The sequence below is a fragment of the Rutilus rutilus genome (genome assembly GCF_951802725.1).
Source record: "Rutilus rutilus genome assembly, chromosome: 8".
Lineage (NCBI taxonomy): Eukaryota > Metazoa > Chordata > Actinopteri > Cypriniformes > Leuciscidae > Rutilus > Rutilus rutilus.
Window position 1 is genome coordinate 42,043,277 of NC_140222.1, and position 17,209 is coordinate 42,060,485.

A 17,209-nucleotide genomic window follows, 5' to 3' on the forward strand; every position below is an offset into this window, starting at 1 on the left:
GATAGATCAGTTTTGTAAGTAATATTTTAGAGTTTGAAGTTGTTAAAACCATATCCTCTTTGATTTAAACCTCAGAAGCCAAAACATTGATTCAATACATTTTTTAAATCATGCGCATGGAAGTCCCTGCCAGATTATTTTTATAAACAGCAATATTTAACAATAAATATTAATATATTACACTGCACTGTTACATTTTTCCTTCTGAATGAAAATATATATGTTAAGGCATCAAAATACTGCTAAAATCATTCCCTGTTCCAGCTTGTACTATTCTAGATGTTTGAAACTTTCAACACTTCTCACTTCATTTCCTCCTTAAGATGAATTGCTTGTTGTATTCCGCATTTGATAATCTCTTTGGATAAAATCGTTTGCTTAGTGAATAAATGTAAGTGCAAATATAAAGATTTTTTAAAAGCTAAATTACCCAACCCTGTTTCGCTTTTATGATCCAATTGATTTTCTTATGTTTAAACGGTTAAATATTGGTTTTGCTGTATAATTCCACACTTGCACCCTCAGTTCTCTGGCCACTGCAGTTATTTCCTGATAAATGTATGAAAGCTATTTGACTGGTGTTTACCCAACTGTGTTTGACTGTGTAAACATAGGGAGATGTTGATGCATTTCTTGAAGTACCTTGTCCAGTTATATTTGCTATCCAGAGCAGCAGCCAAGTGTCTTCTTTTAATCCCTCTTAAAATGTAGTTAGGGACTTGATTTGAGGGCTGAATACCTGTTTGTATAGTTCAACGTTAGCTTGCTTATACTCTCCAATAATATTTAAGTGTAACCCATACTTGTTGCACTTAATGTGGTCTTTATGATGCTGGTCTTTATTTTCGTAGGTCCGTCGGCTCATTTCTGATACGTCTCTTCATAAGCTGCTAATTCTTGCTGGACAATGTGTTGAAGATACTGGAGACCTTGAGTTGCAAATTGGGTCTTTTTCACTAAATGACTTTATCCAGATATTTACAGATGAAGAGGTCAGTCATCTGTTTGTCATACAAGTTAATTATGTAGTAATTCTACTCTTTTGATATTAAAATACACAAAAACAAATGAATTGCCTCCAATTAATGAAAGTTTCCATTTCCCTACACAGATTGGAGATCTTCTGAGCTCTGCAGACCCTACTCAGAAAGCCAGCCTAACCCTGAGCTGTCCAGAATCTGGGATGTGGAAAAATTCTCAATTAGAAAAGCATAATTTGCAAGATTATATAGAAATTAAAACCAACCCTCCATTAGTGCTACCAGAGATGGAGGGCCTTCAGGAGTTCACCGAGTATCTGTCAGAGTCTCTTGAAGCTCAGTCGCCTTTTGATCTCCTTGTGCCACCCAGTACAGTGGGCTTCCTGAAACTGTCCCGTCCCTGCTGCTATGTGTTTCCTGGAGGAAGAGGTGACTGTGCCTTCTTTGCTGTGAATGGTTTCAATGTCTTGGTCAATGGGGGGTCTGATACTCGATCCTGTTTTTGGAAACTGGTGAGACATTTAGACCGAGTCGACTCAGTATTGCTCACCCATGTTGGTGTGGATAATCTACCTGGTATGAACAGCCTACTTCACAGAAAAGTGGCTGAACAACAAGAAGAAGAGGAGTCCGCTGGATCGCAGAGTAATGAAGACTGGCAGAAGAATCTAATATCGCCAGAACTAGGGGTTGTATTTTTCAATGCTTCTGAAAGACTCAAAACATTGCAGACTGACCCCAAGGTCCTTCGAAGTTGTGATCAAGTTGCCCTAACGTTACAGCATTTAGAAAGGTTGTCAATTTTTCCAGAACAGCTCAGTCGCTCTGCTGGGCCGGCTATCGAGCCGGTGATTCTTTTCCAGAAGATGGGTGTAGGTCGCCTAGATCTTTATGTACTCAATCCAGTCAAAGGTAGCAAAGAACTTGAAGCTTTCTTGCAAACTTGGCCTGCTAGCACTCCAAACATAAAAACCTCAGAAATCCCTCTAGACTGTATGGTCTCCATATGTGCCCTGTTGGTTTGGCATCCAGCGAATCCTCGAGAAAAGATAATTCGGGTTCTGTTTCCTGGGTGCACTCCAGAATCCAAGATCTTTGAAGGTTTAGAGAGACTAAAGCATCTAGAGTTTCTCAAACACCCAGTAGTTAGTTTGAAGGACCTTGAGACATCAAAGTTGGATAAACAGCCAAAGCATGCTGGGAGCAAGGAAAGTCTTAAGAGTATTTCCAAAGAATCTCGACCTGGTAGTGCCTTACTCAAAGACAAGGTAAGCAAAGTAGAGTTGAAAAGGCAAGACACTAAAACAAAGACCAAATCCACTAATGAAACCGTTCCAAAAGAAGGGAAAGAGGGTGAGGAAAAAGCAAAGCCAAAAGATGATGTGAAACAAAGACCATCTAAGCCTGAAAAGCAAGTGACTAAGAAAGAACCTGCTAAAGATGAAAAGAGGGAAGTTAGGAAGAAAGAGGAACGGCCACCGACAAGTATTGCAAAGAAGGATGAGAATGTAGAGAAAAAGAAAGAACCCTTGAAAAAAGATCTCAGTGCAAAGCCTAAGAAAGATATTAAACCCGATGTGAAAAAAGAGGTTAAGAAAGAGGTCAAACCAGAAGACAAAAAAACAACTACAAAAAGTCTTGGTAAGGATGTTAAGAAAGTCACTGGACATTTGCCAGGCAGTGCAGAGTCTAGAAAGTCAGTTGTTAAGAATGGCTCACTAAAGAAAGATTTGATGGTCCCTAAAAAGGATCCTTTACCCAAAGGGAAGCCAAAGCCAGACAAAAAAGAGCCTGACAATCTGAAATCCTCAAGTGAAGCAAGTGCAGACCGGCCAAAGACATCTACGCCTGAGGATGTTACTGCACAAATGGAAAAGTTGAAAATGGAGAATGAACAATTGCAGGATGTTGAAGGCAATAATCTAAGCTCAAGAACTGAATGTGCCTCTGGCAACAACGATGTGCAGGTGAATGGCTCTAAAAAAGGTACTGACGAAAGTCCAGAGAAGTTTCGGAGTATGGATGGGAACCCTGGCTCAAACATTACTATTGGACCATCCTCCCCACTTGCACAGACTCCAAAGAGTGAGAGAAGTGTAAACTTTGATCTCACTCCAACAGAGCTTAATGGATGCCCCAAAGAGGAGGTCTGTACAAGCTTGGACGAAAAAACTCTCGAGTTAGTTTCTCCCACGGACTCTGTGAAGAATAATGCTTCTCCGGTCTCTGGCGAAGATTGTAAGGCTGGTATCAGGGCTTCTGGTATCGGTTTTGAAGACAGTCAGATGGTATTCTGCAAGAACTCGATGGCAGGTTGTTCGAGAAGCAATCTAGAAAACAGCTCCATATCATCACAAGATAGACAACCAAGCTTTCTCTCCTCTACTTCACTTAAAGATACTCTACCCGACGCCTCTCCTAGCCTCACTTCCTTTCCTGCGGAAGTTGGCTCTCCACACTCCACTGAAGTAGATGATTCGTTATCCTATGAACAAGTGCCTGTTTGTCATTCACAGGAGGAGATTGGTAATTTGGCATACACTAATGGACATTTAGCAGACCGCGACCCAAAAACGGATTTAAAAACATCTCTTAATACTCAAAACACATATGATGAATCTGAGAATCACCTCTTTGGACCACAGATTGACATCCTTCCACATGATGTCGATCTATGTCTGGTTTCACCTTGTGAGTTTCAGCATCACAAATCTCCAGAGAACCAGCAGGGACTGTCCTGTGAGGTTGTTGCCCCAAGTCCTGACCTCTCTCAAGAGCCGAACCAGTGCAGTAGTAGTGATCATCAGTCAGTGGATGGTCAGGAGACAACGTCCTCTGTTAGCGTCTCCCTCATCTCGGTTTCTGATTCTGATGCGCCACCGGCCACTGAAGAGTGTCCCTCCATTACTGAGGACTTGGACTCTGATGAGGAAGCTAGTGATATCTTTCCACCCCACCATCCTCATGACCATCCTAGCACTCATTCGATACACCACAATTCCCAGCGTGTCTCCGAAGACCCTCCACCTGCCCCGATGAAGGATTTACCACCGCTGCCACCCCAGCCTGGTGCCTGCATGGCCGACCCAGAGGCCGATGCTCAGGGGAGATCTTCCAAGAATGTAACGTCAAAGACCAAAAAAATAGCAACTATGTCCTCAAAGACTGCATCTGCAAACATAACGCAAAGTGGGAAGGCAAAGACTGGTGCTCCGGTATCTACCAGTGGAACTTTTCGGGCTATGTCCAGTCTGGACACCAGGCCTGGATCCCGCAATGCTACCAGTGGATCTAGACCAGGGCTTTCAAAGTCCTCATCCAGTGAGTGCTCATGGCTTCTTCCAGAAATATATGAATTGCACATCTATTGGGGATTGGGCATTTGACTAGTCCAGGGATTCTCGACTCTGGCCATCGAGGTCCACTTTCCTGCAGAGTTTAGCTCCAACCTTAATCAAACACATCTGAACAGGCTAATCAAGGTCTTCAGGATTAGTAGAAAATTGCAAGTATTTGAGTTTGATCAAGTTTGGAGCTAAACTCTGCCAGAAAGTGGATATTGATGGCTAGAGTTGAGAACCCCTGGATTAGTCAATTAGTGAGGGATGGATTTCTATCTAAGGGGATTTTAGCATGCTAACCGTAACCCTTGGATTCCCTAAAAGGTTGTGTCTCTAAATTCATTCAACCATACAGGAATAAAAGTCCAGTTGTGCATAATGTCAATGCCTCTCCTTGCAGGTTCTGTCAGTGCAGTCTGTTTGGACTTGGCATATTTGCCCTCTGGCTCGGCAGCTTCCACTGTCGATGTGGAGTTTTTCCGGCGCCTCCGCTCATCCTGCTATATAATTAGTGGAGATGAGCCGCACAAGAAAACAGCCATGAGATCTATTCTCGACTCTCTTTTAGAGGGCAAAGCATCCTGGCCAGATGTTCAGGTAACTAGATGTTTTATTTATTCATCGCCTTTCCCAAGCTCAAGGTGCTTTACAAAAGGTGTAGAACATACAGCAATATTACACAAAAAGCCGAACCTTCTGAATAATCTCCAGCATTGTTTATACAGTTGTATGGATGGTTTAAACTTAAAGGAATAGTTTTGACAAGGTTCACTCACCCTGATAGTGTCAGGTCTTTGCACAGGTTGACTGTCAGATAGTTACTGTTTTACTGATAAATTGTTTAATAGTTTTTCCGTTCACTTCCAGGTGACTTTGATCCCCACCTTTGATTCAGTGACTATGCACAACTGGTACCAGGAGACCCATGAACGGCAGCGAGATCTGTCAATCACAGTACTCGGAAGCAACAGCACTGTCGCCATGCAGGACGAGACCTTCCCAGCATGCAAAGTGGAGTTTTAAAGACACCTGAAGAATCACACCCCTTGCCTGTCACTAGAGCACTTCTGTTCACTTTCTAAATAATGTGCAAAATGATGCCTCTCAGTTTCTTCACACATTTTACCTTGTTTACCATGAAGCATTTCGGTTCAGTTCATCAGCAATGATGTTTTATCTGTAATTTAACATGTACACTTGCTGCTTATTAAAGTGTTATGGATTCTGTGTGAACAGGGTAGACAACATTGCCATTTTCTTTTTTTTTTGCTATTTTTAGCAGTTTGGTTATGTTATTTTATATAATTCATTGCATCTAGTTGATATCTAGCATGTTGATTTCTAGATGTTACCAGCTCATGGTCCTACATTACTTACACATATATTTTGCACAGTTTAGATGCCCCTTGGAAAACTATGGTAGAATAGAGTTAAATATCCAGGTTAACACTTGATATGTCTGTAAATGGCGTTTCACTGTACAGATCCTGCGCTGAATCATGCACAGCAGGGCCAATGTGTATCAGTGGCACCTTTAACAAGTTTAGGCAAGTAAAATCTGTTTTGTTTAACAAAACTGAACCACCTTCGTCAATTAATGAACAAAAACTAAGCTATACCATCTCGATAAAAATTTCACTAAGGTAATTGAGGTTGTACTTTGAACCAAATGACGATTTTTAGATTAAACCGTTCAACGGAAAGTGTGGTTTCAAAATGTCAGGATCTATTTTATTGCAAACACTATGTAGGAAAGTAGAGTTTATTTTCGTGGAACATATATGTAGTGCAAGCCAGGTGACAAATTAGTTCTGCATTTATTGATAATACTCTGAAAATAGGCCCCTTGTCTTGGCTCCTTTTGGAGGAGAAACATTATATGTATACAAAGATGAATGCCTTATTGTTCTGCCATCATCGACTAACACTAAAAGCAGCATGTCGTTTGAATCGTGAATACTTTTTGCTGATCACCTTGTTTTTGTTGAATGTCATGTTGTAGACAGCTCAACTAATGTGCACATTGTTGTCACAGCAATGGCTGCAATACTTAATGAGAAATAAAATGTTTTATGGAAAGGGCCTCACCAGACCACAATTAAAACATGTTTTTCTTTGTTTGGTCCTTTATAAAGCTGTTAGTGGGACCGTTTATGCGTTACTTTTTTTAAAATTGCACTTTGATTGTTTTCCTTTCTGAGCCGATAAAAACGATTTTTATGAGGTACAAGTACTATGTTTTAGATTTTTTTTTTTTCTTAAAAGGAAAAAAAAAGAAAAACAGCCAAAAAAAGAAAATAAATATAGCAAGTGTGTGCTAATGTCACTAACAGGCTTAAATATATCAGTACGAGATTCCAAAATGTAAGCATATTTTCAAATGTCAAATAAAGTTGATAAATTAAGAATGACAGTACTTTGTGTGTGTGTGTGTTTTTTTTTTTTTTTTTTGCAGTGACGCTCACAAAAAATCCTCCAGAAAACTATGACAAACAAAAAGTTCAATCTTTCAAATTGACACCAATGAAATACAAGTGTGTACTATGCTACTGTGGCAATATAATGACAGTCATATCAGATGGCACCTGAATGATTATATTCATGCAATATATCATATCATGCCAATAAATTGTACTTAAAAGAATACCATGGTACATGATTAGATACAGTTGTATTTTATGGTACTTATTACTGTGTCAAGCGTGTGGGGGGTGGGGGAGATGATTATAAAAATATTGACAAAAATGAATCCTTGTTCGTGTAATGGAAAGATATTCATCATCAAGATAATAATCAATGACCAAAAATATATTTGTGCACGCTTAGGTTTCGAGGTCATGCAAAACTGAATAGAGACAAAAACATATTTATATTTAATCAAGGATCTTTTAAAGAACGTGTTTGACCGCGTTATTTGATTGTGTATCTGAGTTATTTGAATATATTGGTTTTCCCTGCAACAATAATGCATGAAATGTCTGCCCTCTGCTGGCCGGCAGTAAAACACGCCACATGCACTTTCGTTTTCTCGATATCGAGAACAACATTGCTCTTGGATCATCGGATCTCTTTCAACTTCAGTGTTGTAAGTATGTTTTAATTTGGTTTGCATTGACATACTGAGTTATATGTTCCTCACAAAAATAACCTGGTAAAGCTCTACTGAAAGGTTTTGAAAGTTTGAGAGGTCTGACATTTATTCGGCGATGCAAACACATCTTTAATATATGCGTTTCATTGACACGGCTCAGTGTTCATATGTGTCCGTGTTAAACTGAAGCAGTGCTGGAGTTTATTAGATTATTACTGTAAGTCAAGTCACCTTTATTTATATAGCGCTTTTTACGAAAAACAGATTATTTCAAAGCAGCTTTACAGAGATAACAGGAGAATAATGCAATAAAGTTTGTTTCTAGAAGAAAATAGCATCATAGTCCAGCTTAAGTAAGTTCAGTGATGGTTCATTTCTGTTGTAAAAAAAGTTATTAACTTAGTATATATATACTAGCATTTATATATATAGCCGCTCTGGAGAAAACCGTGATGTAATCGTCCAGCTCAGTGCAGTTCTCATATAATGGTGTCAATGCAGGCAGATCAATAATGTTGAATATGAAGTGTCTCCAACTAAGCAAGAACTCAAGCCAATATTAAATGATGAACACGTGTTGTGAGCAGGAAGTTATTAACTACAGTGTAATTTAGACACTCACATACATAAACAATCGGCATATGAAATGCAACAATGCTGACATGTTTCATGCCAGCATACAAAAACGTATTCATGGCTCCCAGCATGCATTGCAGAATGAATAATTGTCACCATTGTTGAGGTTTGAATGATGAGTGCTGATGTGTAAGAGCGTCTCAACTTACATAACAGAGGTTGTAGTGTTTTTGGAAGATCTCACACAGATCCCACCAGTATTACAAATGATCTTTCTGTCACAACAGCTGAATTTATAAGTTCATCAATGCTTCAACTTCATAACTATTTAAATCTGTCATGAAACTACAGAAAAAAAGCAGCCATTTTTATCTTCTTTTTTGAGCAATGCACAAATGTTCACTGGAAATATTATTGTAATTGCTGAAAGAGAAATGAGGTAAAAGTCAAGGCTCAAGAGCACATCTAAAGCAAACAATGATCAGCATAATGGTGACTTAAAAACCCTATTTTCAACATCTAAACCTCTGTTAATCTCATTAAAAACTTTTGTACATGAATGAAATAAAATGAAGACAAACTGTACTGTAATAAGTGAAGATGTAATGCTGTGAGTTGTTTAAAGTCCCCCTGTAGTCAATAATTGTATCCCTTAAAACTCATCTTTGCTCACCAAAATGACATATTTAAACATATTTTCCTTGAACAATTTTTTTTTGTCATGCCTTAAAGCTCCTTGATCACTTACGATTTTCCACAGCTTATATTGTCTGGGGGTTTTTGTCTACTGAAATTCCTTGGAAAGATATTTTTGCAGTGATTCGTCAGCAGAACAATCCAAAAACACAAGAGATGTATGTCTATCCCTCACAGCCTCGCTTTCATTCCTGTTAAACATCAAAGATGGCGCTGCTGGGAATAAGATCTATACTTCTGGTGTTATGGATGATTGTCAGTGCATATGACGTGTGTGTGTGTGTGTGTGTGTGTGTACTGAGTAATCTAAGATCTTGTACTGCTGTCTATGATTCTAGGCACATCAGCAAACATTCCCTTATCTGATCAACAATGTTCGCCGCCCTTTCCAGCAGCAAGCCTGAACCAGTCAGTTTTAGTCCATCCACACCTTTCGGCTCCATTTCCAGCAGCAACCCTGAACCAGTCTTTTGTCTAGCCGCAGCATCATCTCGAGAGACCAAATCTGCTCGCAAAACTGAAAAAGCAACAAAACCTCAGTTCTCTCCTCTAGGTAAAATAACACAGTTATTCAAACAACCTCGCAAATAACTTTAATGAGAAGTCCTGCTGTCTACTTCAGAACTATTGATTTTTTTATACCTTAACAGATTTTATACCCTTGCTGGAAAACCAGTGGAGAAGTATGGATTGGAGTGAAGAGTAAGTGGAACCACAGCTTGGAAACTGGATGTTTGTATGTCATGAGATTGAGGTATCTAACAGCATTAATGTGTTTAGAGCGAAGGAGACCCTGATGGAGTCGGTCAGGTCGTTTAAACCAGCCAGTGAGAGCGTGACCGAAGCCAGGGTTCTGCTGATCGGCCCAGTCGGCGCTGGGAAGTCCAGCTTCATCAGTTCTGTCCAGTCCGTGTTCTCCGGACGGGTCATTAACAGAGCCATGGTGGGATCATCATCCTCTACCAGCTTCACCAAGAAGGTAAACATGTCTAGAACTGGAAGCTTTGAAATCAAAGTGAATCTGAGGTTGACGATACACATATTGAAATAGTTTTGAGCTAACAAAAATATGTTCTAAGAATGTTGTAAAAATGTAATAAAAATGTTGTTTCTGAATGTTCTCCGAACGTTCAAAACTTTTTTTTTTCTTGGTTATGCGAACATTAAAGCAACACTATGTAACATTTTTTACCGTAAAATAATGTTTCCAAAATCGTTTCAGTGGTTCATCAAGTCGTAACAGGGTGAAAGGCACTTATGCCTTCGCTTTGCGGCCCTATATCTGCTATAACCACACTATGTAAGATTGCCAGATCGGGTCGCGTTTCTGTAGTTCTAATGAGACATAAGAAACTACAAATTTGACTTGCTTTACGCCAAGCGTTACAATAGTCGTTATTTTGTTTTTCTTCGTTTCTGATGTCGCAATACATCATACTTTAATAAAATCATGCATCATACTCTACCTTGTCTGTGGACATCGTTCTTTCCAAAGCCGGTGCTGGATAAACAGTGAGTGTGCATGCGACGGTAGGCTGTGGGAGGCTAAATGATTTACGACAGCGGTAATGGACAATTCCGCTTCCAACCTGTAGGGCGACCGAAGAGGAAAAGTTCCATAGTGTTGCTTAAAAGGATTGGTTCACTTCAGAATTAAAATCTCCTGATAATTTACTCTCCCCCACGTCATCCAAGATGTTCATGTCTTTCTCTCTTTAGTCGAAAAGAAATTAAGGTTTTTGAGGAAAACATTCCAGGATTGTTCTCCATATAGTGACTTCAATGGGGTCCAAATGTGAGTTTCAGTGCAGCTTCAAAGTCTCGACACGATCCAGCCGAGGAATTAGAGTCTTATCTAGACAAACCATCCACCATCCATTTTAGTTGAAAGGTCAAGCGTGATGTAGGCGGAAGTACAGACCTAGTGTTTACAAAGCCAACGTGCAAAGACTAAGTCAAACGCCGTTCACAAAAACAAACAAATAAAAGGTAAAAAAATGATGTCGGACATTTTTTGAAGTTGGAGGAGAAAATGAGATTGAGTTTTTCGCCCTACATTTTTTAACCGGTACACACGTGACCGGTCAACGTGATTATGTAATGTGTGGCGCATCACAGCTAGTGCAAGATGAGCATTTGTGGTTAAAAAGTATATAAATGTTTATTTTTTTATAAAATGGCCGATGGTTTGTCTAGATAAGACTCTGGGATCGTGTAGAGACTTTGAAGCTGCACTGAAACTCACATTTGGACCTTCAACCCGTTGGACCCCATTGAAGTCACTATATGGAGAAAAATCCCATCCATCCAAAAATGTTTTCCTCAAAAACCTTAATTTCTTTTCGACTGAAGAAAGAAAGACATGAACATCTTGGATGACGTGGTGAGCTAATCCTTTAAAGGAACATTACCTTTTATCATTCTTCAAATATTGTGGCGTTAGGCAAACATCCAACTAAACGTTTCATGAACGATTCATAAGTAATGTTTTTGTGCTAACATTATTAAAGACCAGACCACTTTGAATGAATGTTTTATCAGAATTACTGGAAGAAGGCTTGTTCATAACTTTGAGAGAACCTTGCCTGAACATTAGCTGAAGTTCTGAGAACGTTAGCCGGGTTCATCTATATTTTGCCCAGTTTTTGCAGAAAGTAGTGGTTTATTTTGGTTGGTGTTTCTCAGCTTCGCTCGTTCACCATCAGAGGGGCGGGAGAGAAGGCGGACGAGCCCACAGCTCTGGTCATGTGTGACGTCATGGGGGTCGGCGAAGGAGAAACCACTGGACTGACTCTTCACGATGCGCTGTCGGTCATTAAAGGACACGCTCCAGAGGGACACCAGGTACATCTCAGTTGGTTAATATGACTTTCATGTCTTTCAAAAAAAAAAAAAAAAAAGTTTATATATATATACAGTATATATATTTGTTTTTGTTTTTTTGTGAACCTTAGTGTTAAAAATACAGTGACAAAACTTAAAGCATCACATTAGTATGTCTATATATTTTACAGTTTATAAATGTATGGTTATGTTATATTAATATTTTAAATTTTAATATTTTAATAATAATAGACTTAAAGACTTAAATACGCTTGGTACTTTTTAAATGCAAAGGTAACTTCCATAATTACACAGGTGATACAATGAAAGACCACATTATGACTACACAACATTTAAATTATGTAAGAAATATTATATAATCAGGGGTTTTCAAACTTTTTGAAACTTTTTGACCACCAAATATAACTCCCTTGTAAAGGACCCCGATGGAAAAAAAAAAAGGCTGCCATATATATATATATATAAAACTTTTTTTTTTTTTTTTTTTAGGTATAAAACTTTTTTTTTAAGTATAAAAACTTTAAAAAAAAAAAAGTAAAAATTAAGTAAAAAAAAATATGAACCAATTATTATACATTTTTTCAAAATTAAAGAATTTGCTTTTACATTGTCATTATGCTAAAAACAATTTGTTAAAATATTATCTCACATAAGTGAACAGTGTATAATTTTTTCACCCCACACAAAAATATTTAGAAAAGTGAACAAATTGTGACAGAAAAATTGTATAATTGCAATTAATATCTTGATTTCTGACCAGTCTTTAGAAAGCAATATTATACTACTAAATTTAGTAAATGTGAATGTTATAAATAATTATGATAAACATGTTTCACTAATATCTTAAGTGCACACACTAACTTTGACACTCCTAACAATAAAGTTGTTCAGTTATTATTATTTATTTTTTATTCAGGCTGTAGTGAAGCCTTGAAGAAGACTTAAAGAAGGACATTAATAACGTATATTTGTAAAACGAAAAAAAAGTCTTTGTTTAGATCCACACGGGACTCTCAGGAGATCGTAGGAGATCAAACAAATACAACCAAGTTAACATGAATGATAACGGACAAAGAACTGAACAAAAGACAGGGCTTAAATACTGAAATGAAGCGTAAAACAAAAAAAAAAGATGCGTTTTGGCCGTTCGTTTTCACGACAATGGCGTTTTGAGTGCCTAAAAACGCAAACTTTTGAAAACGGGATTGTGTAAACAACAAAAACATGAATCTCTGAAGACGATGACATCATGCACATGCGTATTACGTGTTCAGTCTATAGTGTTTCATCGCCATCTACTGGCCTGGCAGCAGAATACGGCGTTTTTAGTCGTTTTCGCGGGTCCGTGTGAATGTGGATCGTTTTGACAATGTCCGTACGCGGAAAACTCAAAGTGAAAACTTCTCCATTTTAAGCATGTCCGTGTCGTGTAAACGTACCCTTAAGCAGGCAAAACAGGAACAGAATGAAAACGAACCTAAAACAGACTACATGTTACAGGGGGTCCTCAGTTTAACCAAAAATCCAAACTAAATAACGTAAATGTAACATTAAAACATGTAACCGGTTTCACAGACAGGGCTTAGATTAAGCCAGGATTAGGCCTGTGTTAAATTAGGACATTTAAGTAGCTTTTATAAACGTGCCTTAGGAAACAAACATTACTGTTGTGCATCTTGAGACAAAACAACAGCAGTGATATATTTGAAGATTTATCAGCTCAAACATGCTTTTTGATTTCTGCTTTTTAAATAAATATGAGGTGATTTATACTTCGGAAACAATATTTTAGCGTAAAAAGACTGGTTCTTTCTTGGGAAATAAATTAACTGTAAATTATGAGGTCATTCTTTCTATATTTACAAAAACAAATTTTACATTATTATACAGTAAACTTTCATTATCATTCAAAATGTGGTATTTACTACAGTTTAGTTTACTGTACTGTACGATTTTACATTATTTACATAAAAAATTCAAGTATTTTTACTGTGAACTCATTACTTCGTCGACGAAGTGTGTGTTTGTCAACAGTTATTGCTGTTTTCCAGTGAAACATGGCTTTGTCTGTGCAGTTTAGTCCCGAGCAGCCAGTCGGAGCTGATACTGTGGGCTACGTGAGGAAGCCCAGCATCACAGATAAAGTGCACTGTGTGGTGTTCGTGGTAGACGCCTCAAAGGTCGCCATCCTTCCCTCGGGTCATTTTGACCCGAAACTATTTTTTTTTAAATGTTAGAAAATTGAGTGTTCATCGGAGGGGTCCAAGACCCCAGTACTTTTGTCGCACTTGAACCACGAATACACACAAAAAAATATTGAATGGATTCGAGGAGTTTTGTGGTTGAAATTTAAAAAAGTAACAAACCCTTCCCTCACGGGTCAATTTGACCCCCATAGGAATGAATGGGATGCGAGGAATGCTTCAGGACACATAGAAAAACCTAAAAATGCTCAAAATTCAAACTAAAAATACTTTTTATAATGTCTACATGTGTATCTGAACGCATACTGAATGGCTTTAGGACGCAGCGGAACAGCTCATTTGCTCCATATAGAGCTATAAGGTCATCTAGTGGCAAGAGTCATGAAATATCATGTTATTTTATTATTTTTCCACAAGAGGTCGGCAAAGACACCCAATGTAAGGTATGTTGAGCTGAATTAAAAGGGTTATGCATGAAATTGTGAGTTATTTTGAATTTACATTTTTTAAATCTTTAAAAAAAATTGCATTAAAATAGAAAAAAATATGATCAAAATGAAATAAAATAAACTTTCTGGACAAAAAAATAATAATTCATGCGCTGAACTCAAAGATTTAAGACTTTTTCTATGTACACAAAAGGCCTATTTCACTCAAGTATTGCTCACAAATCTGTCTAAATCTGTGTTAGTGAGCACTTCTCCTTTGCCGAGATAATCCATCCACTTCACAGGTGTGGCATATCAAGATGCTGATTAGACAGCATGATTATTGCACAGGTGTGCCTTAGGCTGGCCACAATAAAAGACCACTCTAAAATGCTCTTGGCTTGTTGCGGCTTTCTGATTGGTGGAACTTCTGTACAGCATCATGGGTAATGTAGTTTTTCACCACGAATTCTGCTGTAAAACACAATTATAAAAATGTTTTTCCTACATTTATTTATTTTTTGTATATTCAGAATAAATTTTAGAAGGAAAGTTATTGATGACAGATTTCACATACAAATTTGTGCGTATGCTTGGTGAATGAGATCCAATGTGTTTTTTGAACATTCAAGCGCGAAAACCTATTCTAGAAGAGCCAAAAAACAACAACATCAAGACTTTGTTAAAGGGCATAATATGGCCTCTTTAAGAAACTATGATAAATCTAAAACCCTTCTAATTTGCAGGCGTACACCAAGTGGCATTACTGACCCACGTGGACCAAGTTTGTAAATCTACCGGAAGTGACGTCACCCATGTTTACAGGAGCCAGTCCGTTCAGCAGGCAGTATGTCATGCTTGATGGTTTAACTGTTTCACCTGCTGTCTGCCATGAGCTTCCCATGATTCCCTCTGTCTCTCTGTAGATGGCGAAGGCCGGAGCGCTGCTGGGAATGGCCACCTCCTACATTGTCCCAGTGAAGAACTACTGCTCAGAGCTGGATCTGGACGAAAACATAGATATTCTACTGCTCAAAGCTGTCGATCATATCTTACAATATGTCAATCTGTATTTCCAGGACAACAGCGATTAAAGCACTTCAGTAAGAAAAACGTCATTCCCCACATTTCCCAAAATGAGTTCATCTCAGATTTGTCCCTTTGAAATGTTGATGCCAAAGCTTGTAATTCTTTCATAAAATGTTGTGGTGATCTGAAGTTTATAAAGCTTTAACTTTCTTTACAGTATTTATGCGTTTGAATTGTCTGCGAAATATCAGTGTGCTTTGACCAAAGCTTTGGGTTGGTTGTGAGGTTATTCGGTTATAAATGAGAGTCTCGTGTGTTTTAGTCTTGTTTAATGAAGACACATATTTAGCTAGAGCTGATGTGCACCCTAAGTGCTTATTTATACAGAATGAAAAAAAAAGTGTGGTGGAATTTAAAAACTATGGATGTTTGTTTCTGCCACAGAATCAAACAATTAAAAAGTTATTGCTACTGGGCTTTATATCTTTGATTTTGATATAAACTTGCAATTGTGAGAGAAAAAAAGTCAGAATTGTGAGATTAAAAGTCACAATTACCTTTTATATATGTGGCAGAAACAAATTTCCGCAAAAAAAAAAAAGCATTTCTAGACATTTCTATTTTTGTTTTGTTTTTCAAAAACGCTTAATGTGTGAATGGTTCCCAAAACATATGAATAAAAAAGATATCCAACAAGTGCGCCATTATAGGTTTGCTTTTTCATCCGTAAAAACTTACAATACAAAAATATGTATAGGATTATATGTAGGCCTATAGGAATCCCTGGTTGTCAGGTGACTGCTGACACCAGCAAATAAAAACACCTAATACATGAGATGGCATATAAGCCATTGTCCTGATCGTAATATTTTTGCCCAGTTGAACATTGAAATCTTGCATATTTTACACGTACATAAAGTTGTTAAGCGAAAAAAAATATTTTTGCGTTGGCCGGGAATCGAACCCGGGTCAACTGCTTGGAAGGCAGCTATGCTCACCACTATACCACCAACGCCTGCTGTCGGTAACGCGCAGCACCTCAGTTATTCAGCGTCAACACGGGTGACACTGAGGAACCCTTCTCAATTATAATGCTTTTAAGGATTTAATTTCTTTCACTGCTGCTCTGGTCCTCAGCTTGGCTCTCTTTAGCCAATGTATTTTGAACGCAACTTCAAAAAAATAAAAAAATAATAATAATAATAATATTTTTTAACCGAGTCCACCTTTTTGGCGAAATTTGCTTTTTTAACTCAGAAAACTTTGAATCCAGTAAGTGATTCGTTTTACAAATATAACCTGTCTATTTCTTTGTTAGGCTAATCACTTATGCACTTAGGTAATCAGTTAATATGCGCAGCACAGAAATCTGCTGCAGCAATACGTAGTAACATTATTGTTAAAAGAAAAGAAGTGTTTGCTCATATTGTACACTGTGTATGAGTGCATCGCATGATGCTTTGCATAAGCTCTTCTTCTGTATAATTGTTTTTGTCACACTTCATCTATATCAAGGTTGTGGTTCATTCACACCTTTTCTCGTACGCACATACGCAGGTATAAGCTGTAGTGTAGGCTTTCAGTATAGATTTGACTTTGAGTGAACTAACACTTCTGTGCAGTGCGTCATTCTTGGTCCCTGATATCAGTGTCACTCTCTGTGTCTTTAACTCGATAAGGAAGATCCATAGTTATTTATCTAACAATTATTTAAATAAGTAACAATCACGTAAAGCGACGAGAAAAGAAACTAGTATCATATCGGGATAAGTCTGCAGCTGTCTGCGTAGTGGTGGACATTTTCTCTGTAGGTCACGTGATCGTTGTTGCACCAGAAGGTGGCGGCAGATGACCGTGTTTATGAGCGAGTCCGAATCATTCACTGAACCGATTCGTTCAAACACGCTGATTCATTCAGGGAAGTAACTGCGAATTATGCGCAAAAACTCTTGTGGTTTTCGCTCAACTCTACTCAAGAACACACAGATCAGTTCATGAGCTCGTATAGAATATAATTATT

The 17,209-nt window shown here is 38.0% G+C and overlaps 2 protein-coding genes across 2 annotated transcripts in view; both read left to right on the forward strand.

Annotated features, from left to right (window-relative positions):
* The window catches only part of map1sa (microtubule-associated protein 1Sa), a 28,619-nt gene extending 21,885 nt beyond the window's left edge, over positions 1-6,734 (forward strand). Inside the window, exons 4-7 of the mRNA XM_084416287.1 lie at positions 852-992; positions 1,112-4,301; positions 4,722-4,918; positions 5,189-6,734. Coding sequence (XP_084272413.1) covers positions 852-992; positions 1,112-4,301; positions 4,722-4,918; positions 5,189-5,344 — 3,684 coding nt within the window. The 3' untranslated portion in view covers positions 5,345-6,734. The remainder of the gene's footprint in view (positions 1-851; positions 993-1,111; positions 4,302-4,721; positions 4,919-5,188) is intronic.
* A 597-nt stretch (positions 6,735-7,331) lies between these two features.
* ifi44g (interferon induced protein 44g) lies at positions 7,332-15,408 on the forward strand. Its single transcript, XM_084417125.1, has 8 exons — positions 7,332-7,406; positions 9,023-9,237; positions 9,335-9,386; positions 9,465-9,663; positions 11,370-11,528; positions 13,604-13,727; positions 14,907-15,007; positions 15,087-15,408. The coding sequence occupies exons 2-8, from the start codon at positions 9,057-9,059 to the stop codon at positions 15,252-15,254; spliced, it is 984 nt and encodes a 327-aa protein (XP_084273251.1). The 5' UTR covers positions 7,332-7,406; positions 9,023-9,056; the 3' UTR covers positions 15,255-15,408.
* Positions 15,409-17,209: the final 1,801 nt, after the last annotated feature.